Raw genomic sequence first — 27,949 nt, 5'->3', positions numbered from 1 at the left:
TATAGGACCTGCACAGGAATGCTCCTGTTGTGTTTACGCAGTACTCTGAAAAATGGTGTCATGTTCCCACAGGAATGTGACGATCTCTAGCCCATGACTGCTGAAAGAAAGGGGAGGATGGACAAATGGGCTGGTAGTGCTGCAGCTCATGGAAGGCCAGAGTGATTGGCAGAGGTGTGTCACTTCCCAAAATACCACCTACCCACTCCCTGCAGAGTCTGTAGATACCACATGGGCCATTTCAATCACCTCATTGCCTCCAGAAAAGGCCACAGCAAAGTGGGGCAGTTGTAAGAACTACTTCAACGCAGCTCCAGGAAAGATGAGCTAAATCCTGACCTCTAGTGGCGTAGGTGCACAATCTTCCCGTTACTGAGTAGATTATCTCCAGCTGCTCCATTTTTTCTCACACCCCAAAGTCCCAAAGTTCTGCAGGTTGTGAAGTGAATCGGCCACCATAAATTGCCAGCAGTGCGTAGGTGAGTGATAGAGTCTGGGAGGTGTGGAGAAAATTAAACAGGAGCCACATTAATGGCTGCTTGGTGGAGAGTGTGGACTAAGTAGGCTGAGGGGCTGTTTCTCTGCTGCAAGTCTCTAAAATTAGAGTGCAATTAAGTTATTCAACACAGAGGGACTGCCTGAGAAAGAAACGTCTTTGAGGTGCTGTTGTTGTACTGGTCCCACTGAGTGTACTACACCCATCTGGAGCTTTGGACAGGCACCTGAAGCAGGAAACTCGGGAAGAAGAGAACACCAACATCAAGGGAGTGTGACCGTCTACAAGTTGAAGCAGAGCCATACATATCTGGATGACCAAGCCCACCGGCAGTACACATGGGAACTACAGACATAGTGCTCCCAATGGGACAAAAGCAACTTCCAGACAAGAATCTCTAACAGTTCCCCACTTTAAAGGTAAAATCAATCTCTGGGCCCTTACATCACTGACTTTAGCTGAAGCACTTTAGTCGCTGAAGTCCAACCTCAGTTGCCTCAATCCAGTAAACAAGGGTGCTCCAGTTATTCGGTGAACTAACTTTTTCTAGAGGAGACCATGTATCAGTTCAATATCCTCATACTTCCCTCCAGACCATGACTAGATATTCCCTTTGGTCTCTTCACCTTTTTCCCTTCTCTGCACTTAAATCTTGTTTGATTTCTCACTATTCCCAAGGTCAATGATCTGAAATATTAATTGTTTTTCTCTCCACAGATGCTGCCCAGTGCTGAAGAAAATGCGTTTTTAGCATTTTCTGGTATTATATCAATATCTGCAACTTTTTGACTTTCAAGTATCGTTTCCCTAATTTAATTTCGTTTTGGTTGATGTGAGGCAAAATATGAACTGTAAATCTGACATAACAGATTACTAGAGCTGTTGTGGAGGGTTTAAGTTATTTGGTAGGCGTTTGGAACCAGAGTGATAGGTCTGACGATGAGACAATTTGTATGCAATTTGGTGCATGGTGTAGTGAGACTGTGAGGAACGGCAGGCAGATAATAGGGTAAAATTACAGTCAGTGGAATGATTAAAGTCTAACATGGGGACAAACTCTAAAGGGGAGGATGAATACAGGACTGAAAATGTTATATTTGAATACACACAGAATAGAGAATAAGGTAGATGATCTGGTAGCACCGTTAGACACTGGCAAGTATGAAGTTGAGGGCTGAAAGAAGGTCATAGTTGGGAGCTTAACATCCAAGAATACACATTGTATCTAAAGGAACGGCAGAGGGGGTGGGGTGGATCTGTTGATAAAAAAAATGAAATCCAATCCTTAGAAAGGTAACACAGGATCAGAAGATGTAGAATCTTTGTGGGTAGAGTTAAGAAATTGCAAGAGTAAAAAGACCTTGATGGAAGTTATATACAGGTCTCTAAACAGCAGCAAGGATGTGTGATATAAATTTCAACAGGAAATAGAAAAGGAATGTAACTAGAGTAATGTTACAAGAGTCATGAGGGATTTCTATATGCAGGGAGATTGGGGGAAACAAATTGGTGCTGGATCCCAAGACAGAAAATTTGTAGAATGCCTGCGAGGTGACTTCTTAGAGCAGCTTGTGGTTGAACCCACTGGAAGAAAGGCAATTCTGGATTGGATGTTGTGTAATGAGCCAGATTTGATTAGGGAGCTTAAGGTAAAGGAACCCTTAAGGGACAGTGATCATAATATAATAGAATTCACCCTGTAGTTTGAGAAGACAACTGAAAAAATAACCATAAGGACAGAAAGGATTAAATATGAAGGTAAGCTAACTAATAATATAAGAGAGGATACCAAAAGATTTTTCAGATATATAAAGAGTCAGGGCCGGATTAAGCTAGTGCGGGGCCTATAGCATATGTTATAAAGGGGCCCTAAATTTTAAAAATGCACATAAGTATTAAAACATAAATTATTTACTTGCATAGTAAAGTAATTCCATTTTTTCATTTGCTATACAGCCAGATAATATGACAAATGTCTGACACTTCAGTAATAGTATTACTTACATGTAGGTATCAATTTCAAATGTCAAACGTAACAAAACTACAATTTAAAAGTTATGTTTTATAGACTTAGCATGAGCAAATTTGTTGATGATGCTGAAAGTGTCTATTTCACGCAGAAGTTCATGTTCAATGTTCATTAGAGTGAGATTGTTCAATCTGTTTTGAGCCATGGTGATCCTCAGTTCATTTTTAATCCTGTTCAGTTTTGAAAAGCAAACACGGGGAAATCTGCAGATGCTGGAAATTCAAACAACAACACACACAAAATGCTGGTGGAACACAGCAGGCTAGGCAGCATCTATAAGGAGAAGCACTGTCAACGTTTCGGGCCGAGACCCTTCGTCAGGACTAACCAAAAGGAAAGATAGTAAGAGATTTGAAAGTAGTGGGGGGAGGGGGAAATGCAAAATGATCTGTAATAGCAGGTGTGGGTCAAAATATGATCGAAAAGTTGAAGGGCCGAAGGAATTATAGATGGGGAGCGGCGAGAGAGGGTTTCACTGAACTCCCGTCGAAGAGAAGATTTAAACTTCTTCAGTGTAGGCATCACTGGCAGAGGCTTCGCAGTAGTGAATTTAAAGAGCAAACACGAGGAAATCTGCAGATGCTGGAAATTCAAACAACAACACACACAAAATGCTGGTGGAACATAGCAGGCTCAAACGCATCTCTCCCATTTCCTGCACATCTGCCCTCACCCCATCCACCTGCCACCCCACTCGGGATAGGGTTCCCCTTGTCCTTACCTACCACCCCACCAGCCTCCAGGTCCAACGTATAATTCTCCGTAACTTCTGCCACCTCCAACAGGGTCCCACTACCAAACACATTTTCGCAGGGATCACTCCCTACGTGACTCCCTTGTCCACTCGTCCCCCCCATCCCTTCCCACCAATCTCCCTCCTGGCACTTATCCTTGTAAACGGAACAAGTGCTACACCTGCCCTTACACTTCCTCCCTCACCACCATTCAGGGCCCCAGATAGTCCTTCCAGGTGAGGCGACACTTCACCTGTGAGTCGGCTGGTGTGGTATACTGCGTCCGGTGCTCCCAGTGTGGCCTTTTATATATTGGTCAGACCCGACCCAGACTGGGAGACCGTTTCGCTGAAAACCTATGCTCGGTCCGCCAGAAAAAGCAGGATCTCCCAGTGGCCACACATTTTAATTCCACGTCCCATTCCCATTCTGATATGTCTATCCATGGCCTCCTCTATTGTCAAAATGAATCCAAACTCAGGTTGGAGGAACAACACCTTATATACCGGCTGGGTAGCCTCCAACCTGATGGCATGAACATTGACTTCTCTAACTTCTGTTAATGCCCCTCCTCCCCTTCTTACCCCATCCCTGACATATTTAGTTGTTTGCCTGTTCTCCATCTCCTTCTGGTGCTCCCCCCGCTCCTTTCTTTCTCCTGAGGCCTCCCGTCCCATGATCCTTTCCCTTCTCCAGCTCTGTATCGCTTTCGCCAATCACCTTTCCGGCTCTTAGCTTCATCCCACCCCCTCCGGTCTACTCCTATCATTTCGCATTTCCCCCTCCACCCACTACTTTCAAATCTCTTACTATCTTTCCTTTCGGTTAGTCCTGACAAAGGGTCTCGGCCCGAAACGTCGACAGTGCTTCTCCCTATAGATGCTGCCTAGCCTGTTGCGTTCCACCAGCATTTTGTGTCAGTTTTGAAAATGAGCGTTTTCCACTGCAGTTGGTAACCATGAGTGACAAATAGATGCAAAAGGCATTTTCGACATTTGGAAAGCATGACTCCAAAGAATTCTCAGTTATTAAACGGTACAACTGTAACTCTACAAGGTCTTGCTTGGTGCCGAGATGAGTTTTCAACAGTTCAGTAAACTGCACAAATTCTTCATCAAGACTTCCTTCCAGATATTCTGGATATGATTTAATAAGATTTGATATCCTTTTTACAATCTCTTCAGGTGTAAACGACTGTAACTGATGAAGGAATCCAAAAACACCATTCACCTTTAGATAAGCTTTCTGCCTTTTTGACAGGGCAGAAAGCAAGCTGTCAATAATGGCAAGAAATGTTTGGCTTTTAAACTTCTGAGAAGGCATTTAAGATTCAACAAGTGGATCAAGAGTGTAGGAACCACTGAAATTATCATACGCACATTTGTTTGTGTTTTCTTTGAGTTTGCTGTTGATGATCTTAACACTTAGTCAGCTCCTTGGCTTATTGCTCAATGTCTCAAAAAATAGACCGCATAGCTTGAATATATCCATGCAAGTATATATCATCAAGTGCACAAGCTGTGTTCAAATCTTGGCCGGTAAAGAAGCACTGGTCATTCGAAAACACTGTAATACTTGATCCCACAATATGACCATTATTCCTGTTTCCAACTTCATCATGGTTGAAAGTAGTCCATGAGCCTGTTGTCGACACTCTGATGTCTGATCATTGTTAATTGAAATGTCATCCAGGACTTGTTTTATTGCAGAAACGCTGTGTAAAAGTGCTTTCGTTGCATCTGCACGAGCTGACTACCTGGTATCGGACATTCTTTCACAATGGGCAAATGAGCACCACCATCAGATAATGCAGCAGAAAGGAGATCCCACCGATAAGTAGAAGCAGAAAAAAATGTGTACAGGCTTTCTACAAATTGAAAGAAAATTAATGCTTCTTGACAACATTCAGCAGCAAATTTTCCAACCAAATTTAGGAATGTGCAAAACATGGAATGTAATCCACAGACTCATTCAGCTCTTTAATTTGTGCTTGTAAGCCACTGTACTTGCCACTCATGTTGCTGGCATTGTCATAACTTTGACCACGGCAGTCTTTTATATTAATGTTATTTTCCTTTAAAAAGTCAAGTAAACTTTGAGCACTATGAACTTCCATATCCAAAAACTTCACAAATCTTTCAAGTGGTCCAGACGGCAAAACAGTGCATAGTCAAAGTCAGCTGGTCCACATTAGATACATCTGGAGCAGAATCCAATGAGGCAGAATAATACTTGTATTTCTTCACTTCACCGATAATGTGATCCAGTATGCTGGATCCAATCAGATTGATGAATTCCTCACATGTTGTTCTAGATAGGTATGACTTGTGTCCCCTTCCTTTGTTTGCATGAGCATTTGTATGCTCATCCAGAAAAGGGTCAAACTTGGCCAGTAACAACCCCAAGTAATTTCCATTATAAGGAGAGCCAACAGTTTCATCACTACCATGAAATGAAAGACCTTGTTCTGCTAAAAACTTTACAACTTTAATTATTTGCTCTAGAATGGTGCACCAATACTTTTGTTCAGTCTCCATTACCTTCACAAGGTGGGAATCGACATGTTGAGCTTTGCTTTTGTGCATCAACAGTGAAATTAAAGCTTGTCTACATGAGGAACTTCCTTCATGTCGATGTAATAGATTGCTTGCATTTTTCCAGTCATTAAACCCCTCTTCACTAAACTTTGATGAACATCCTGAAGTCGTAACCTTGCATGGGAAACAGAATAGGCTTCCTTTGCTTTCTGAATAGCATAGCCAATTTCTTGCATGTTGCTTGTTTGTAGGTTTATGAACATATGTAAAATAAGACTTTTGACAGTGCTGAGGTTTTTTTCATTGTCATACAATCGCATGGATGAAGAGAAGACACTGTCAGCATGTTGACATTCATCACTTCCCTTGGCGATCCAATATTCACGATCACAAACATCTAGGATGTTTGGCCATTCACCAATGCAAATGAAATATGCATTTAAAAACAAATAGTTTATGTTACAAAAGCTAAGTAGCAGTATCAACAAAGACTAGTGAACAATAACAAATTTATGTGACTGTTGTGGCTATGAGCACATGTGGATCACATGCACTCAACAACCAACTAGGAATAGTGTTCTGAAAATAATCTGTTTAGTTGCTTATTGAAACTCATTTCAATCGGGAAATACAGGTTGAAACTTGCAGTCTAATCCGATCTTGTATGTTCCTGAGCTGGTTCGGACTACCTAAAATCAGGAAAAAAATGAGGAATCATGAACTGGGTCACATAAAACTGTTGAGTTGCACATCCCTTGTCGCAGGCTCACCGCGGCGGTGCATCCTCCAGCGGCGTAACAGCGCACGCTGGGAGATAGCACAAAGGTCACCACGACACTGCACACACGTACCGTGCAGCATGCAGCTCCCCCGAACGTGAAACCAGATCATCATGAGAATATGGTAAGAGATGCCAATTTCACCAAACTGCAGCTTGCAAGCATTTAGTGCAGGGCCCTCAAAAATGCAGGGCCTGTAGCATATGTACTTTTGCTGCTAGGTTAATCCGGCCCTGTAAAGAGTAAAAGAGAGATGAAAGTGGATATCGGACAGCTTGAAAATGATGCCAGAGAGATAGTAACGGGGGCAAAGAAATGGCGGACAAACTTTATTCATATTTTGCATCAGTCTTTACTATGGAAGATACAAGTAGGATGACAGAAGTTCAGGAATGTCGGGGGCAGAATTGAGTGTAGTTGCTATTACTGAGGAGAATGTAGTTGGGAAGTTGATTGGTCTGAAGGTGCATAAGTCACCTGGACCAGATGGACTACACCCCTGAGTTCTGAAAGAGGAAGCTGAAGAGATTGCAAAGGCATTAGTAATGACCTTTCAAGAATCACTAGATTCTGGAATTGTTCCAGAGGACTGGAAAATTGCAGATGTCACTTCACTCTTTAAGAAGGGAGAGAGGCAGAAAAAAGACAATTATTGGCCAGTTAGCCTGACTTCTGTGATTGGGAAGATGTTGGAGCCGATTATGAAGGATGAGTTTCAGGGTACTTGGAGACACATGATAAAGTAGGCCAAAATCAACATGGTTTCCTAAGGGGGAAATCTTGTATGACAAATCTGTTGGAATTCTTTGAGGAAATAACAAGCAGGAGAGTCAGTAGTTGTTGTTTACTTGAATTTTCAGAAGGCCTTTGACAACGTACCACAGATGAGGCTGCTTAACAAGATAAGAGCCCATGGTGTTACAGGAAGGATACCGGTATAGATAGAAGATTGTTGACTAGCGAGGGCTTCTGTGATTGGGAATAAAGGGGATCTATTCTGGTTGGCTGATGTGACTAGTGGTATTCCACAATGGTATGTATTAGGACTGCTTCTTTCACATTATATTTCAGTGACCTAGATGATGGAATTGATGGCCTTGTTGCCAAGTTTGCAGACAATAAAAAGAAAGGTAGATGGCCAGGTAGTGTTGAGGGAGCAGGGAGTCTACCTGCAGAAGGACTTGGACAGATTGGGAGAATGGCAAAGAAGTGGCAGATGACATATAATGTCAGGAAGTGCATCGTCAGGCACGTTGGTAGTAGGAATGAACAGACTGTTTTCTAAATGGGGAGAAAATTTTTAAAAATCAGAGATGCAAAGGTACTTGGGAGTCGTTGTGCAGGATTGCCTACAGGTTAACTTGGAAATTGAGTCGGTGGTAAGGAAGACAACTGTAATAATAACATTCATTTTGAGAGGAATAGAATATAGAGCAGACAAAGGATGTGATACCTTTATAAGACATTGTCAGACCACACTTTGAGTAGTTTTGGGCCTTTTATCTAAGGAAGGATGTGCTGGCATTAGAGACAGTCCAGAGGAGATTAACAATGAAGGGGTTAAAATATGAGGAGTGTCTGGTGGCTCTGGGCCTGTACTCACTGGAATTTAGAAGACTGAGGGGGGACTCTCATTGAAACCTGTTGAATATTGAAAGGCCGAGGTAGGGTAGCTATGCAGAGGATGGGTAAGTGGCTAAGACTAGGACCAGAGGGACATCCATTTAGAACAGTGATGAGGAGGAATATATTTAGCCAGAGGATGGTGAATCTGTGGAATTCAGTGCCATAGCCGGCTGTGGAGGCAAAGTCATTGAGTATATTTGAGGCGGATGTTGATAGGTTCTTGATTAGTCAGGGCATCAAAAGTTTTGGAGAGAAGGCAGGGTAACGGGGTTGAGATGGATAATAAATCAGCCATGATGGAATGGCAAAGTAGACTTGATGGGCCAAGTGGCCTAATTCTGCTCCTATGTTTTATGATCTTATGGTCCTATTACAGGCAGTGATTTTCTATTCTCTGCCTTGGAGAACACAATAGCTGCCTTGGAAAGAACAACAGATTTTTCTTGAATTCAGAAGGAGACTCAGCGTTCCTTTAAACTGGGTGAATTTTTTGCTTTGCAGCACGGATCATTGACAAAGTCAGGCTCAACATTTCCCAGAACTGGGTATGGAGCCTGGGGCAATGCAGAACCTTTCTCTTCTTCACAATGACGTCTTCAGATAGCTCTTTCATTCATTGTTTGTATTGTCCTCCAACAACCACATATGATTCCATTTTAAATGCTTCCTTCAGTTTATGCTCCACAGATGGTAATGGGTATTGTCACTATTACAGATATCAGTGGCAAATTTCTCTTTGCTTATAAGGATTACTGGCATCAAACATCAGCTCAAATCCATAAACACAAGAAAATCTTCAGGTGCTGGAAATCCAAAATGCTGGACGAACTCAGCAGACCAGGCAGCATCTATGGATGAAGGACTGTGTGAGTTCTGACGAAGGGTCTCGGCCCGAAACATCCACTGTTTACTCTTTTCCATAGATTCTGCCTGGCCTGTTGAGTTCCTCCAGCATTGTGTGTGTGTAGCCCAAATCCATGGCCTCAACTCCTGTTCATTCTCTCATCTGATTTTCACATTCGTATTTCTGAGGAGACCGCCTGCTGGAATGTACCCTCTTGTGCTGTTGGCAGAGCCTGTGACTGGGCTGTGGTCAGGCACAGGCTGTCGGGGGGAGGTCTGCTCATCGTTTTCAGTCACAGACATTCATTCTGCCATAGTAAACTCTGCAGTACATCAGGAGCACACCGCCAACTTGCAGAGATTTACCAGCTCTCTGGAATTAATTACCGGTAAATGTGGTTTAAATAGTGTGGCCCTGCTAAACTGAATAGCAACTGGAAGAAAGGTAAAGATAGGTGTGTGTGTGTGTGTGTGTGTGTGTGTGTGTGTGTGTGTGTGTGTGTGTGTGTGTGTGTGTGTGTGTGTGTGTGTGTGTGTGTGTGTGTGTGTGTGTAGTGTGTGTGTGTGTGTGTGTGTGTGTGTGTGTGTGTGTGTGTGTGTGTGTGTGTGTGTGTGTGTGACAGAGAGAGGTCTGTTTGTCCATTTTTATCATACGTTTTGTTTTTGACAGCTCTTGAGCAATCTTAATTATTTGAGGAAATTAAATTCATTCAATAGCAGTGACAGCTGTCGCCACCACTGTGCCTCTGGTGAGGATCCAGTGGTTGCAGCAAGCTGTAGCAACACCCAGAATGCTGGTGAAGCACGACACATAAGGCAACGTTTGCAGAGGGACATCAGTCAGTCTCAGCCTGAGAAATCTCTCAGCCCATTTCCCTCTGAGATGTTGCTTGACTTGCTGAATTCTTCTAGCATTCTGTGTTTCGCTGCAGATTCCAGCATCTGCAGTCTCTTGTGTCTTTGTGAAAGTAAGCTGATAGAGGTTGGTGTACTGGTGAAGAAGCAGCTGATGCCGTGTTTGTGGCATTGCTATAAACTGCGTTCACCCCTGGGAGGACCTCAGCCTCCATTAGAGCCACTGGGTGAGTGCACGTGGCTGTTTGTGATGTGATGGCCTCCCAGTGGAAGCCTGCACTGGGAACTACTCAGGGAGAAACACCAGTCCTCAGGGTTAGTCAGCCTGTGATCTTCAGGCAGCAAAGTGCCTGCATCTGATATGACATACACGTACTCAGTGGCCACTTTACTAGGTACAGGAGGTACCTAGCATGTTTGTGATCTTCTGCAGCTGTAGCTCATTCACTTCAAGGTTTGACATGCTCTTCTGCACACCACTGTTGTGTCCTGTGGTTATTTGAATCACTATTTCCCTCTTGTCAGCTTGAACCAGACTGGCCATTCTCCTCTGACCTCTCTAACTAACAAGGTATTCTCACCCACGGCACTGCCGCTCACTGGGTTTATTTTGTTTTTCATACCATTTCCTGTAAACTCTAGAGACCGTTGTGAGTGAAAGTCAAAGGAGATCAGTACTTTCTGAGAAGCTCAAACCAACAGTCGTTCCATGGTCAAAGTCACTTAGGTCCTGCTGAAGGATCTCAGCCTGAAACGTCATGTATACAGCTGCAACGTGACATCATTATTCTCACACTCAGTGCTTCAAATTATGACAGCAAGCCTACTTAATGTCTTTTTCACTACCTTATCAACCTGGAAACTCGAAGTCCCTCTGGATAGCTGCACTCCTCAGGTCCCTGCCACTCATTGTATGTATCTCAGTGGTATCTGAACTTTCAAATGCATGATCTAAACATTATGTCAACATGTTATCCCCAACACTGGGAACCTTTAATTATATTGATTTCAAAAGTCCATTTTAAATTGTTTAGCCTTCACCGTGGCACAGTGGTTGTAGCCTGTAGTGTCTACAACATGTGCAGGAAGTCCTTTCCAAGAGTAGTCCTTCAACATCTTCCCCAAACACAGATTACCACCACAAAGAAGACAAAGATGTAAGCAGTACACCACACTGGCATAGAAATGTAACACCTTTCCCTCATTGTTACTGGCTCTATGTTTTGGAGCTCCCAGCCTTGTGGGGGTACTTTGCTTCAACAGCAGTTCCAAAGGTAGTTCATCATCACATTTTCAAGGGCAGTTAGAGATGAGAAATAAATGCATGCCTTTCCAACAATCCCCAAACCCTGAAAATGGAAAAAAACACAAATAAAATAACCCCCTTCCCCTGATCTATCCCATTAAGTTGCCCCCTCTAAACGGAAGCTCTTAGCCATACCAAATAAACAATATATTTCATAAAATCATGTTGTTCTAAGTTATCAAAAAGAAACAAAAAACTGCAGGTGAAAGGCTACTTACCTGAATCATTAACTCTGTTTGTCTCTTCAAGGATCCTTCTGAGTATTTCCAGCATTTACTGATTTTTTGTTTCATGCTTTTCCTCAGTGCCCTATTCCACAATCTCAACAATGGATAATGACATGGTTAAAACTGCTCCAAGGTTTTTTATTTTCTCTCTATTCTCAGATAGTGAGGTAATAGTTGTTACTTTGCAGAATGTAAGTACCTAGGAAGTTAATCACTTACGTATCCAATATTTCTGCAGCTACTTTCTCTTTGAAGATCCTGGGTTGCATTTATCAGTTCAGAGGATCCCTCAGCTTTTACTCCTCAAATTCTCCAGAACATTTGTAAACAGCATGACGCAAATTCCTTAAAGCACCTCATTAGTGTAATGTATGGATCTATTTCTTTTAAAGCAATGACTCCCCTTAGCACTACATATTGATCTGTTGTCTCAGCATGCCTATTGATTGGTTGGCTACACATGCACATTGTTGTCTCTCTCTCTCTGTCACTCTCACTGCACTCTCAATACACTAGTTTAAGCCATCTCCCACGTGCGTGCCTTTATTTAATTGATATGTAGTTGCTCAGGCACAACAATTAGCTTCAAATGTTTTACTTCCCACTATCTCTGCTCTGACTGCTTTCTATGGTGAAAATAAGTACAAAATAAACGTGTCAATTCTTCCATCCAAGCAATATTTAGTCATCATGTGCCATGATGTATGACGCTGGTGATAATGGTCTCATGACCATGATTGTTCTTGGCAAAATTTCTACAGAAATGGTTTGCCATTGCCTTTTTCTGGGCAGTGTCTTCACAAGATGGGAAAACCTAGCCATTATCAATACTCTTCAGAGATTGTCTGCCTAGCATCAGTGGTTGCATAACCGGGACTTATGATATGCATAGTCTTTTTATATTGTCATGACTTTTATAAAGAATGCCATATCTAGATATAACACAAACTCATTATGATGTAAAACATGCCAAATATTGAAACCCACATCTCTTAAGATGGGTGTCATAAACACTCGAATAAATATGTGGTGTTTGTCTATAAGAGTCAAAATCAAAATCAGGGAGATTTTTTAATGGGGCAAAATACTTTATAGTTAATGTTTTACATCATTTTCACTCAAAGGCTGTAACTCAGCAGATGAGAATTCTGCAAGCACAAAGGTGTGAATTAGCTTCTTAGAACAACTTTAGCAGCCAGGAGTAACGACTCATCATTTCTTGCTTGAGATATCTATAGGAGGTTGAACCAGTCACAAAAGAAAAATATATAAATTTGATCTCCTAATACTTTAAATTGCTTAATCCCTTCAACAGTATTTCAACTGAAATAACTTTATGTCCTGCATTTTTAATTTCAAATGTATAAAGCCAATTTTGATACACTTTGTATAACATTTCTTTCATCACTTTTAAACATCTCCCATTATCTCAATATTTAGGAGTACTGTATAAGTTTGAATAAAAATGAGTACTCAACAGTCAATAAAAATACCTTTAAAATATTGATTCCCATAATGTGCCGTGAACCACGAAAAATAAAACCTTTTCATGGTAATGCTATATTGTGCTTCCAGAAGCTATCCAAATAATTTAGATCATTAGTTGTCTGAGGTGACTAGATAAGCAAATTCATAATCTGTTAATTTATTAAAACTCTCAATATGTTAAATACCAAAACTATAAAAAAAACACCTGAAGTTTCAGCTCAACAGGTTATTAATTGATAATATTACTAATGACTTCTGACATTCAGTAATGTTGGTAAATTCAAAACATTTTTGTAAGAATAGTCGGTGCAGTATGTAGTGAGACTGTGAGGAAGGACAGGTAGATAACAAGGCAAAATTGCAGTCAGTGGGATGAGGTGAAGTGTAACGTGGGGGAGAAATAGAAAAGTGTGATGAATACATGACTGAAGCTGCTATATTTGAATGCACACAGTATACAGAATAAGGTAGATGATCTGTAGTGCAGATAGAGATTGGCAGGTATGTTGTTGTGGGCATCACTGAGACATGGCTGAAAGATCACAGTTGGGAACTTAATATCCAAGTATATACCTTGTATGGAAATGACAGGCAGGTAGGCAAAGGGGGTGGGGTGGCTCTGTTGATAAAAAAATGAAATCAAATACATAGAAAGAAATGTCAGAGGATTGGAAGATGTAGAATCCTTGTGTTAAGAAACTGCAAGGGTAAAAGAGACCCTGATGGACGTTATATACAGGCCTCCAAACAAAAACCAGGATGTGCGATATAAATTTCAATAAGAAGTAGAAAAGGTATGAAATAATGGCAATGATACTATAGTCATGGGGGGATTTCAAAATGCAGGTAGATTGGGAAATCAGGTTGGTGCTGGATCCCAAGAGAGGGAATTTGTAGGTTGCCTACATGATAGCTTTTTAGAGCAGTTTGTGGTTGAGCTCACCATGGGATAGGCACTTCTGGATTGAGTGTTGTGTAATAAACCAGATTTGACTAGGGGGCTTAAGGTAAGGGAACTCATAGGATGAAGTGATCATAATGTGATAGAATTCACCCTGAAGTTTGAGAGGGAGAAGATAAAGTCAAATGTACAGTATCGGTATTACAGTGGAATAAAGGAAGGAATGACAGAGGTATGAGAGAGGAGTTGGCCAAAGTTGTTGGAAAAAACAATGGCAAGAATGATGGCAAAACAGCATAGCTGGTGTTTCTGGGGGCAACTCAAAAGGCACAGGATAGATACATCCCAATGATGAAGAAGTGTTCTAAAGGGAGAATGAGGCAACCTTGGCTGTCAGGGGAAGTCAAAGCCAGCATAAAGGCAAAAGAGGATGCAGATATTATAGCAACAAATTAGTAGGAAGTTAGAGGATAGGGAAGTTTAAAAAAACAACAGAAAGTAACAAAAAAAACCATAAGGAGAGGGGAAAAAAATGAAATATGAAGGTAAACTAGCCAATAATATCAATGAAGATACCAAAACATTTTTCAGATATGTAAAAAGTAAAAGAAAGGCAAGAGTGGGTATTGGATTGCTAGAAAATGATGCTGGTGACGTAGTAATGGGGGACAAAGAAATGGTGAATGAACTTAATTAGTATTTTGCATCAGATTTCACTGAGGAAGACACTAGCGGTATACCAGAAACTTAAGAGTGTCAGGGGACAGAAGTGAGTGTAGTTGCTATTATTAAGGAGAAGATGCTTGGGAAGCTGAAAGGTCTGAAGGTAGATAAATCATATGGATTAGGTGTGCAGGGTAATGTAACTGATAATTCACAAACACCGATATTGAGTTGGGATTCACTTTAAGAGCCTGTTCTGATGTGATGACATATTACAGGAAGTTCTGTTACTGCGCTTTTTTGTGTTTGGACTGCAATTAATGAGTTGTTATAGTTTTTCTTAAATATAAAATACCTTACACTGTTCTATTTGTGAAAACCTGTGGCCCTGATGCTCTCGGTTGATTCTGGAGCTTTTGAACATGTTGGCCAACACAGTCACTTTGAAACTGCCATAGTTTTGTGAGCAAAAGTGCTGTTGCTTGGTTTGTACAAGTCAAGGCCCAATTTGTGCTGCAACAAATCACCACCAATGGCACCAAACTTTTCTGTGAGGTAGTGTTGCTCAGCATCTCCGCTGCTGTGAGAGTGGTGAGTCTACTAGAACACCCACCTGGACACAATAAACTCCGATCGCTGAAAACTCACCTTTTACAGACTTTTGGATGATCAGAGTCTGAGTGCACCAAACAGTTGCTCTCCTTGCCCAGCCTCAGAGATGTTAAGCCATTGGAGCTAATGGACCATATGCTGTCTCTCCTGGCAAATCACCAACCTTGTTTTACTTTTGAAGAACTCTTCATGCAGCCCTCATTGATCAAGTTCACATAGCCCTCACTAAGGCATCTGTGAAGGACCATCGGGAGCTTGGTAAGTGGCTGATAGTCTACACTCAGCCAGACAGCGGTGCATCATTCCTTCTCCTTTCCCTGCCTCAATAAGCCTGGTCAGCAAGGCCCCCAACATAAAGGTGCCCACAGCTGCGAAACAGACATAGCTGGGCCTGTGTTTTTACTGTGCTTACTTTGGTAAACCGATGAGAAGGCAAAGAGCAACAAAATCTCACTGGAGGCCACCAATGGCAACAGGATCCAAACTTACAGGACCTGACGGATGACACTCTGCTTCAATGGGCAAAGTTACACGAGACTTTGTCCTGGCTAAAGTGGCTACACCTCTGCTTGGAGCAGATTTCTTGTGTGCCCAAGGACTAGTTAGATGATCTTTTGAACTGCTGGCTTGTGGAGGTCAAGGACTTTGGGTCGTTACCCTGCTCCCCCAGTAAGTTCCCTATGACAGTCAAGGGCATGCACCACCACATGAGAGGTTAGATAGATAGATAGAGTAGACAAATACTTTATTGATTCCAAAGGAAATTTCAGTGTCACAGTTGGATTACAAGTGCACAGATATATAAATATTAGGAGAGTAGTAAGAAAGAACAAAAAATAAGTTACCTTAAAAATAAGATGTGCAAGATTTGCAAGTCAAAAATTACAAGCATTTACAAAATTTCCTGGTTCACACTGATAAGTGTGACTGTTCGACTGCTGGTCAAATTCCCAAACCCCACCTTCTCCACTACAGTCACAAAACATGGGTTTGAACACCACATTTCCACACTGGCCTACCAGTCCATACCTGCCTGCATAGACTGGACCCAGAAAAGCTGGCCACTGCAAAGGCTGAGTTTGCCAACATTGAAAAACTTGGCATTGTACACTGATCAAATAGCCCCTGGGCTTCACCCCTCCATTTGGTCCCTAAGTCCGATGGTGGTTGCCGCCTGTTACGAACCCACAGGTTTCGTTTACTGTGGACTGTCACTTCAAGCGCCTGAGTGAGGCGAGTCTATGACATCAGTCGCAGGCTGTCGCGGTCTGTGCAGATTAAAATACGGAGAGAGAGAGAGAAAAAGAAAGAAAAAAACCCCAGCTATTCTTGCAGTTTTGCAAGACTTGGAACTACGAACAGCCAGGGCAAGTTTGCTCCAGAAGGTGTGACTGTCACTTTGTATAATCAAAAGGAGTGGATTTTAGGGATATCTGTGGGACCACTTGTGTAGCCCTTACCTGGGTATGTTGTGTGGTAACCACAGGATGATGATATTCCTGTGACAGGTCACTTTTGGTGATAATTCATATGTGGATTTGGAACGTCACGACAGACAAGGTCTATGGTGACTGTTATCTCATTTTACCAGCGTGGAACCTGTGGAATACTTCATACTTACCTTCTTTCTCCAGTACAACGTGGATTACAAATATCTCTCTCCCATCATTTACTCCTTGGATGACTGAACTTTCCTACTTTATCATCTCAAGACTTTAAGCCTTATTCCTCCAAGCTCAATAGTTAGGAGTTATATTTACCCACATAGATACACATAACACTGTAAACTTTTGTTTATCTTGGTTTAAGTTACTATATTATAAGTAGTTTTAACATCAAAACCGGACTCCAAGTGTGAAATCTCTTGCTGCTGATTTGTGCCTAAAACATTACAGTTCGTAACACGCCCATGTGGTGATTACAGGTCACCACCCAATCATTACCCAGTCCCACACATCCAAGACTTTTCAGCACGTTTAGCAGAAAGTTAATTTTTTACAAAGTCAACTTAGTTAGGGGCTACCATCAGGTGACTGTGTGCTCGAAGGATATTCACAAGACAGCTGTGATAACCCTGTTTGGCATCTTTGAGTTTCTGCACATGCTATTTGGACCGAAAAATGCAGCACAGTCTTTCAGTGGCTGAAGGACTCTGTATTAAAAGACTCAGTCATTCTTTTCGTTTACCTGGATGACATACTTGTTGCCAGTGCATCCAAATCCAAACACGTATTTAATCTCCACACACTTTTTGAGCGCTTAAGCCAACACAAATTGTTTACTAACATTGCTAAATGCCAATATGGGTCGTCAACCATTGGTTTTCTCGGCCATTGCGTCTTTGCAGAAGGTGTGAAACCCCTCCCATCAAAAGTAGCCGCAATTGTGGATTTCCCACTGTCCCGCACTACTAAAAATCTTCAGGAGTTTTTTGGTGCAGTTGATTTCCATTACCACTTCTTTCCGCAAGTTGTTGAACTTATGCTTTCCTTGTATAATGCCCTTAAATGCAATACCTCTATGCACATGCTGGACTGGTCAGCGGACAAGACCAGGGCACTTGACAACACCAAACAAGCTCTTTCCAATGCAGCCCCACTGGCGCACCTTTAACCATTACTGTTGGTGTTTCAGACTATGCTTTGGGTGCTGTGCATGAACTGTTTGTGGTTCAGAGGCGTGTGGCAGCTGCTTGCCTTCTTCAGCCAGCAGTTCCCTCCCCACAAAAGGAAGTACGGCACATTTGACCGTGAGCTTCTCGGTCTCTAGTTGGCTGATTGCCAGTTTTGTTGTCTTCCAGAGGGTCGCCATGTCATAGCGTTCATTGAGCACAAGATGGCCAAAATATGGTCTGCACAGTAGCAATGCCACCTGGCCTACATATATCAGAGTTCACAGATGTTATACAACACATCAAGGGGTAAAATAATACTGTGGCTGATGGCCTCTCAGGGCCATCCATTGAGGCCATACAGATAGGGTTGACTGCACTAACATGGCAGCCGACCAATCTACTGACCCAGAGGTCCAGGCTTACTGAAGAGCAGTTACAGGCCTGCAGTTGACATTAAGTTCAGGGAAGCTGGGTTTTCTCTCTGTGCGATGTCTCAACCGGTCGCCCTTGCCCCATAGTGCCCACAAACTGGAGGTGGACTGTTTTTGACTCCAGACATGACCTCTCACATTCAGGCTGGAAGGTCTCACAGAAACGAGCTGCATTCCTGCCTTGTGCAGGAAGGCACAGAGTCGACTGTACTTCCTTAGAAGGTTGGCGTCATTCAATGTCTGCAGTGAGATGCTGAAGATGTTCTATAGGTCAGTTGTTGAGAGCGCCCTCTTCTTTGTGGTGGCGTGTTGGGGAGGAAGCATTAAGAAGAAGGACGCCTCACGTCTTAATAAGCTGATAAGGAAGGCGGGCTCTGTCGTGGGCAAAGTACTGGAGAGTTTAACATCGGTAGCTGAGCGAAAGGCGCTGAGTAGGCTACGGTCAATTATGGAAAACCCTGAACATCCTCTACATAGCACCATCCAGAGACAGAGAAGCAGTTTCAGCGACAGGTTACTGTCGATGCAATGCTCCTCAGACAGGATGAAGAGGTCAATACTCCCCAATGCCATTAGGCTTTACAATTCAACTGCCAGGACTTAAGAACTTTTTTTAAAGCTATTATTAATGCTTTTTGAGTTAGTGATTTAGATGCATATCATATTATTACTGAGTTAAGTATTGTATGTAATGAGTTTTTGCTACAACAAGTGTATGGGACATTGGAAAAAATGTTGAATTTCCCCATGGGGATGAATAAAGTATCTATCTATCTATCTATCTATCTATCTAAAGTTTGTGTGGCATGGCCTTAGAAAGGACATATGTGATTGGACTACAGTCTGTGTGGAGTGCCAGTGGGCAAGAATGCTGGGGCTTAGAACAGCTCCAAAAGAGGGCCTGCAGTTGTCCACAGCTGAGTTGGTATACAGGCAGCCATTATGAGTGCCAGGTGATTTTATTCCTGACACCATGACTGCCTGATCGGTCCTTCAACAGCATTCCACCCTCCTCAGTAAATTCAATTCCTTTGCACCTATTCCTACCTCCCATCATGGCGGGAAGAAAATTAAAAAATAAGTCCTGCACAAGGACTTGGGAGTCCTTGTGCAAGATTCCCTAAAGGTTAACCTGCAAGTTGAGTCAGTGGTGATAAGGAAAATGAAATGATAGCATTCTTTTTGAGACAACTAGAATATAAGACCAAGAATGTAATGCTGAGGCGTTATAAGGCATTGGTCAGACCACAATTAGAGGAATGTGAGCAGTTTGGGGGCCCCTCATTTAGGAAAAGATGTGCTGGCATTGGAGAAAGTCCAGGGGAGGTTCACAAGAACAATTCTGAGAATGAAAGGATGCAATGAAAAGGTATGAGGAACAATTGTTGGTTCTAGGCCTGTACTCACTGGAGTTTGGAAGAATGATGGGGTATCTCATTGAAACCTATCGGATATTGAAATACCTAGACAGAGTGAATGTACAGAGGGTATTTCCAGGACTAGAGGGCACAGCCTCAGAATAGAGGGGCATTAATTTAGAACAGAGGTGAGGAGGAATTTCTTTAGCCAGAGGATGGTGAATCTGTGGAATGCATTGCCACAGATGTCTGTGGAGGCCAAGGCATTGAGTACATTTAGTGGTTGATAGATTTTTGATTAGTCAACGTGTCAAAGGTTAAGGCAGGAGACTGGGGTTGAGAGGAATATTGAATCAGCCATACTGGAATGCTGGAGCTGACTGAATGGGCTGGGTGGCCTCATTATACTTCTATGTCTAATGATCTTATGGTCTAATCTTTATTGTGCTCAGCCAAATCTTGGTATATTTAATGTTTCAAATCTCAGTCCTACAGAGAAATGAATGGTATTTGTGGTTGAGATGTAATCTGTATTTTATCCTTATCAATAAAAATGCTAACAAATTCTTTGGGAGCTCCCTTCTAGTATGCCCAACCCTCATAGTCCTTGTTGGCTGTTCTTCAGCGTCAAAGATGTAATTCAGTGCAAACAATGACTTGCTTTCACCTTGCCACAGAGGATATGAGTTTGGCTCCTGAAGCCAACAGGAGAACTGCAGACCCTTCCACAGACAGTGAGTGAGTAGACTGTGCTCTGCTTAAGGAGACTACCTGTGTACTTTCAACATATGGATTCAAAGTTCTCAGTGCTATTTTAGATTCTCCTTCTCCACTTTGGCTGTTCATTGGTCATAGATTCGCAAGAGTCAGCAGAGGTGCTGCATCCTTTCAATGAGGCATTGTAGATTTCCTTTGTTGACCTGGTAATCACTTCTGATGATAGAGCATTGAATATAGTCTGTTTCAGACTCAATAAATCTGGTCTGGCCAGTGAAGTAAATGGAGTGTACTCAGGGCCTCACTGCTGGGAATAGTGGCTTGGGAGGGGTCACTGATGTTAGTTTGCTTATCCTTCCCATGGAGTTGAAGGATTTTGCAGCGAGTGTCAGTGGGATTTTTCAAGTGTCTTAATGTGCAGCTACAGGTGATCCATATCTCAGCAGTAAGCAGGGACAGGGATCTCCAGCTTTGTTCCAGAGTTGACGTCTTGATCCAGATGGAGTATCTGGTGAGTACTGAAGACCTGTGCCGACCAGCTGGCTGGTGTATTCACAGATATCTTCGATCTGCTTCAAGCAGACTTTAATTGAACCGGTGCCCAAGAAGAATGTGGTAATCTGTCGAAATTACAATCGCCCAGCGGCACTTACATCCACAGTGATGAAGTGTTTTGAGAAGCTGGTGTTGAAGATAAAGGCATTCTCAGACAATTTTGTGCTCAATTTAACACTCCAAGCCACAAGCTCACTTGCTGATTCTGCAAATTATTTAGCTGATGGCTTAACAAAGACATCCAAACAATGGGATTGCGCAAATTCCCAAACTGACCAGCTCCGGTCTGAATGGTGACTTGGATCCACTCTAATTCACCTACCAAAGCAACAGGTCTACAGCAGATGCCATCGCATTGGCTCTTCACACAACCTTGGACAGTAGGATGTTCTTTATTGATTACAGCTCGACATTTAACACCACCATCCCCTCTAAACTAATCAGTAAACTCCAAGACCTGGGCCTCAATATCCCCTTGTCCAGTTTGATCCTGGATTTCCTCACTTTTACCCCAGTCAGTTCAGATTGCAAAAACATCTTCTCCATGATCTCCATCAGTACAGGAACATTGCAAGGACTTAGACCCCTGCTCTACTCGTTTTACACCTACAACTGTGTGGCTAAGTACAGCTCCAACACCATATACTAGTTTGCTGATGATTCCAATGTTGTGGGCTGTATCAAAGGTGGTGATGAATCAGCATATAGGAGGGAGATTGAAAATTTGGCTGAGTGGTATAATAACAACAACTTCTCACTCAATGTCATCAAGACCAAGGAACTCATAGTAGACTTCAGGAGAAGTCCATGAGCCAGTAATCATCGGAGGATCAGGGAGGGTCAGTAACTTCAAATTCCTGAGTGTCACTATCTTGGAAGACCTGTCCTGGACTCATCATATTAATATAATTGCAAAGAAAGTACAATAACATCTCTACTTTCTCAGGAGTCTGTGGAGATTCAGCATGTCTTCAAAAACTTTGGCAGACTTCTATAGATATGTAGTGAAAAGTGCATTATGTCCCAGTATAGGAACATCAACGATCTCGAGTGGAAAATCCTCCAAAAGGTAGTGGATTCGGCCCAGTACATCATGGGTAAAACCCTCCCAACAATGAAGCACATCTATATGAAATGTTGCCATAGAAAAGCAGCGTCCATCATCAAAGATCCTCACCACCCAGGCCATGATCTTTTCTCGCTGCTGCCATCAGGTAGAAGGTTCAGGTGCCTCAGGACTCGCACCATCAGGTTCTAGAGCAGTTACTACCCCTCAACCATCAGGCTCTTGAACAGGTGGATAATTATACTCATTTAAGCATTCTTTTATCTTGTTATTGCATGCTCTTTATTTATTGCTATTTATTTTTTATCTGCATTTGCAGTTTGTTTACAGTTTACAGAACCTGTTTACAGTTACTGTTCTATAGATTTGCTGAGTATGTCCACAGAAAAAGCATCTCAGGGTTGTATGTGGTGACATGTATGTACTCTGATAATAAATTCTACTTTGAACTTTGAACTACAAGAACTCCTTTCCTTAATAACCCAAAGACTAGGCTACTGCAGTGAAGGCAATGGTGAATTTTATCTTTAGTGTCAGTCTTCCCTGTACCCAATTATTGGTGAATGGCATTGTAAGCAGTGACAAAGGACAAGGGAAAAGGACTTCAGTCTTGTGGATGTTGTGAGTACCACCTACCCTCTCATGTGCTTTAGCTTCTGAATGTGGACCTCTCTGAATGTCATCTGCATGCTCTCCAGATGTGGTTCAGGTGATCTTGGATCTGCCCCGTAAGTATTGTTGGTTGATTAGCTTACTCTTTGCTCTGAAGGTTCCATACACTCCTGTGGGAAGTTTGTTGCAGATGAGGACTGGCTTTGCTGTGAGAAGTTGAAAGAAGTGATGAGACCTTGGATGACATGGTTTTGATAGAGTTGGCTCTGTTGTGAGCATGTTCATTAGGATTGTGGTTTACATACTATCCTGAAGCAAACATAAGATGGAGAATTTCTGTGGGCAGCAACAAAAGCCAAAAGGTTGAGAGAGAGATTTTAAGAGTTGAGAGACTAGGAAGCTATGATTTGGAAATACTCCACTGAACTATATTCATAAATCTGATCGAATGATTCACAGCCAAGACTGAGAAGCTGCAATGCAAGAGTTTATTTTTGCTTTAATTATGAAACTGAACTGCCCTAAAGGTGTAATCACTTCACAAGTATTAAACATTGTTTCCCTTTTGTGACAAGCAACTGCATGACGACCTCTGGTCCAAGCAGAGAATTTGAAATGCTTGTCCATAAGGAGATAATGGTGGATTGAGTTCTGTGACCTCTTAGAACCCGGAATTTATATTCTCTGTAGCAGTGAAATTTAAAGTTGCATTCTGCACATCAAGGGTAATCTGCTACTTTGTTCGTCATCTCTGCTGTCGTAAGGCCTGATCTCCTAACTCATCAGAGCGGTTTAAAGTTATATCCGGCCTTGCTTCCAGTATAAACTCCCACGCTTGTCCATGCTCTTAATTTATAGGGGTTCTCAACCTAGGGTCTACGGACTCCTTGCTTAGTAGTATTGGTTCATGGCATTAAAAAAATTGGGAACTCCTGCGAGTTTGTGAGTCTTCTCGTTGGCGTTAATTCCATTTTCAGAATTACGTGGAAATAAAGTAGTATCGGATTTACTACGTGTTTTTGCAGAGCAGCGCGATTGTAGTTGTATCATATACACTAAAATACGTTTACCAGAAATCAAGCTTATAAAGTTTGCAAAATATTACAAATAATTGAAGGAATAAAGTTTAGATTATTGTGGGTATCTAGAGAAAACGTTACTTAAAATATCCTTATTAATCGCCAAAATGTTGGCTTTTTAACAACAAAGGCTATAATGAACTGGAACTCAATCTTTAATCAATGTAATTCTGGCACTTCATATCCAGTATTCATTGCGCTTTTTGTCTGTGCACAGTAAACGAGGCGGCACTAAAAATCGCTCTTGCAAAATATCAAGTGTAATTTGCTTTCAAATATTCATACTACTGAAATCTTCCAGAAACGAAAGCAAACGTTTGACAGTGAAGAGCCCTTAAGCGTGTAATTGCCTCTATTTACTTATTTTTACACTTCGTTGTAGTCTTCAGATGTTAACTAGATTAAGAGGCTACAGGAGGTCACTAAGGATGAAAATCTGCTTTACCCTAGCCGAACTCCTCCTGCGTTTACATTGGGCAATGATTGGTAAAGTTATACAGCAGTATATTTTACTCTTAGTTACACAGTCATCCATGGGGATTTTTATATTTAGAGCGGCGTTTAACAGTCATGCAATGTACATGTGTGGTGAATCAGAGAGCGATTCTGTTGCTGAAAATGAACAGTATATCGTTATAACCTACAACTTCAGAAAACTACCGTGCATCTCTTTTACAGCGTCTACTTCCAATAAGTTTACAATGTAAACACAATCACCATAAACACGGAGACTAATTCTGCGTCAGAAGCGTTATTCCGGTACTGATAATCATTCCAATAATTACCTACACTACAACGAATGTGGAGCATTATAATCGAGTACCAATTTAGTGAAATATTCAGATGAACCTTGTAACTATTCCATTCGATCATCGAAGCAAACGTTTGCCGTGCTTCATTTTCTGACCCGTTTCCTGAATTTCGAAACCAACTCTTCCTATGGTACTTTTCAATTCCAGGAACTGCATCTGCTCTGAAAATGTTAGGCTATTAATATGGAGAAAATTGAATTTGGAATAGATAGTCCATCTTTCCCGCGAGAGTGAATTATCCTCTGATTTTACATTTTAAGAAATCCTGTTTGTTTCTAAACGATGGAAGTAACAACTTTTCATGCACTTGGTTGTATTAGATGTGGAACGAAGTCGATAGCAGGCAAATCCCTTTTAATGCCATTGAAAACCATGACAACAAGGAACAAACTCGGACTTATCCCAAAAAGTTAAAGCACATTGTGCTGAGGCGTCAATCATCTATTATTTGATGACTGAACAAATGCAAAATCTTGACTGGAACAAATGCTTCCAACAGGTCTGCGACGTTGGTCTACATTTCCTCCATTGTTCGCAGCCTAGCAGTTGGCATGTATTTGTGTTCTCCCGGTTTCGACCACCCAGGACGTTGTGAGGGAGTTTGTGGAGCATGGAACAGTGTCACACAAGCACGCTTGATAGGTGGCACAAACAGGCATGGCATGGGAATATTTGCGTACAGAAACTTTCAGAGAGATGGTCAACTCGGGATTAGTGCCATGTTTGCTGGTAACGTCACCAAAAATGCGTCATGTTATAATTATAGTTTTCACTGAATGTTTTGAAATAAAACTATAATGCCGTGCAAGATACCTTTTGATCAGTTAACTGTATTTAAGTATAAACATAGTTGTATATTTCTTCACATTGTACATAAAATATAAAGTCATTGAAGCAGGCGGACCTTGCAAATGTTATTCCTTGTACCTCTGTCGTCAGAATCAGTCTTGCTCGTTTTGCGCCCTCTTTACCGATGACCTGTGCGTTAGCGCGATATCGGATGTTCAAATCCACTGTAAATTTTGCCAAGGAAATTTCTATTAGGAGTAAAGTCACAGAAGTGGATTTAGGGGAAATACTCACCTTTTGCATTTAAGTGCGATAAATGCAGCGTGTTCAGTTCCCTTTAATAATACAAATGAGTTTGTAGCAAATGAATAAGTAATTAAATGAACTGGACTAGAGAAACCTGCCACTGCTTCTTTACTTTGTATGCAAATAATGGGAAGGGGGAAGGGCTGTGCTCCCACTAACCACCCAAGATGTAATTCACTAATTCACTAACACAATTACCATTATCTGTTGGCTACTTTCTTTGCTAATCACGCAGAATATGTAATGATGAATCCAGTTTCCTGCTGTTTTTGGGAAGTGCCGGCTTATTCTCTGCTAGGGTTACACCTACTCACATTAATGCTTTGGTACTTGACTGATGCAGGTACTTGGTGTCCTATGGTCAGGCAGGATCTGAAGGTTGTCACTGTTTGCGGGAAGAGGACTGTTTATATAAACATAGGACGCTTCCTCTTATTTCTCTATTATATGCAGGAAATATAATTGTTCCACCTTCTTCGAAAACGTTTCCTGCCCCTTTAACGTATATTCTTCTTCAGGAATTAGGCGAGCAATTGATAATCGTGAACATGTCGATAGCGAGAACCAACTTTACAGTTCGCAGAATTTTAGATTTGCCAGATCAACAGGAAGTGGACAATCTTGATCACTGGGATGAAGGGAATGGAAAAGTAAACCCATCAGCTGTGATAAGGAGCGAAGCAGACCCACGATCGCAGCGAGACTATTCCAAGCTGCCTTATTCTGGGTGGCTTGGTTCTGACAAAATATGTAAGTATCGAAATTAGATGTAGGTGCTTGATGCCGATTTGCTGTCTTGGTTTCATATTCAGTATCTTTGACCGGGCACATGTTTCGTTATAGCATCTGATGAAAGCAGCATCGATAGACCTTCTGAGGACCGTGTCCAAAGAAAAGTCTCGTCCTCCATCACGATGAACGAGGAGAAGAAGAAGAAAAGACGTGTCCTGTTCTCCAAAGCTCAAACGTTTGAACTTGAGCGAAGATTTCGACAACAACGTTATTTATCTGCCCCTGAGCGTGAACATTTCGCCCACCGTTTGAGTCTGACTCCAACTCAGGTGAAGATCTGGTTCCAAAACCATAGGTATAAAATGAAGAAAGCTCAGGTAGAAGGCAGCCTGCAGTTGGATGTTAATCAGCCTCAACTGGTTCGCAGAGTGGCAGTGCCAGTGCTGGTCAAAGATGGCAAACCCTGTCATACTTGCTCCATTACGTCCATACAGATCCAGGACAAGCCCGGAGATGCTGTTCACCTTAGTAATTCCTACACTGCTTTCGCGGTTCATGGCTTTCAACAGGTGCAGCACGCTGGACCATTCGGTATCTTCCCGAGCTATCACCACCTCACACATCCTGTAGTGCGAAGACAAGAGTGGAACTGGTGAATTGTAGACACTGTGAATTACAATAAATTATACCGTTATTTTATGTTATTATTGTTGTTATGGTCCAGCAAGTTCGTGAGTAGCGGCATTTCTCATTGGTTACCCTTTTCATGTGCTCATAGATATTGTATTTCTAAACCGCTGGCTAAACTTTGATCATTTCTAGGAGAATGGCTGAAAACTTCAAAAAAGAGCACATCTTGCTTTCCAAAGGGCAATCTCTTTTTAAAAACAAGACATTAATTTATAGATATAATATAATTTGTAAAACGCAAAACCATTGAAGTCTACTGTACGTTTTCAAGCACATAAACATGTCAACTGCACAATTTGTTTCATTCACTGTAGTTTTGTGTCTTAAGGAGTAAGATATAGTTACAATTTACATTATTTTAATCCTAGTTTGAAAACGTGTCAATTTAGATCTTCCAATGTATTTTGTATCTAGTATTAGACTTAATGGCCAATGAGCCATTGCGTTATTGGTCATTTAAAGTGTTTTATCAAAGGGAGTGTAAAATAGCTCATTGATGCTCGAAACATTTAACCCTTCATTCTGATTAAATGTAGCAATAGATTAGTTAAATCAGCTCCAACGCAATAAACTAAAGCGAGTGTAAAATTTTACAAACCCTTTCAATTTACCTCAGATGGAACAGAATTTTATTGTTTGCTGTTTTCGGCATTTTCACTGGGAAACTTGGCGTTCTAGCTGTTAGAACGAATGTCTCTTTTGTGGATAGAAATTAATTATGAAACAGTTGTTACTTTAATGTTCAGCCTGGAAAATGAGACTATTTCTAATTAATTTGAATTTGAAATTTAAGTGCCAACATTATACATTTGGACACCTTGAATCTCTTAATCTTCTACAGGTTAAAATATTTCGACTGTACAAAAGTTAACCATTAACGTTAAAACAGCAGTTCTGTTTCTGACATTAAACAGTTTTGTTTATAATGCAGGAATTCAGTAAAACGATGACACTATACTGTAAACCAAAAGCATCCTCTCTATTATGAACATGTCGGTGGTATCTTTTCATAGCGAAGGGCCATTAATATCGTACAATAGCCACTTAATTCTTTTTCTGGATTTTGGACGCTGTGAAGTACTTGTGTCTAGT

General features: G+C 41.6%; 1 protein-coding gene across 1 annotated transcript; it reads left to right on the top strand.

The window, feature by feature from the left end:
- The first annotated feature begins 831 nt into the window (after positions 1-831).
- On the top strand, positions 832-27,949 carry nkx2.9 (NK2 transcription factor related, locus 9 (Drosophila)). The gene is made up of 3 exons (XM_073037930.1): positions 832-915; positions 25,954-26,185; positions 26,279-27,949. The coding sequence occupies exons 2-3, from the start codon at positions 25,984-25,986 to the stop codon at positions 26,821-26,823; spliced, it is 747 nt and encodes a 248-aa protein (XP_072894031.1). The 5' UTR covers positions 832-915; positions 25,954-25,983; the 3' UTR covers positions 26,824-27,949.

Source organism: Hemitrygon akajei, chromosome 3 (assembly GCF_048418815.1).
Source record: "Hemitrygon akajei chromosome 3, sHemAka1.3, whole genome shotgun sequence".
NCBI lineage: Eukaryota > Metazoa > Chordata > Chondrichthyes > Myliobatiformes > Dasyatidae > Hemitrygon > Hemitrygon akajei.
Note: the sequence above shows the minus strand (reverse complement) of the source record. Positions and strands in the feature narration are given on the sequence as shown.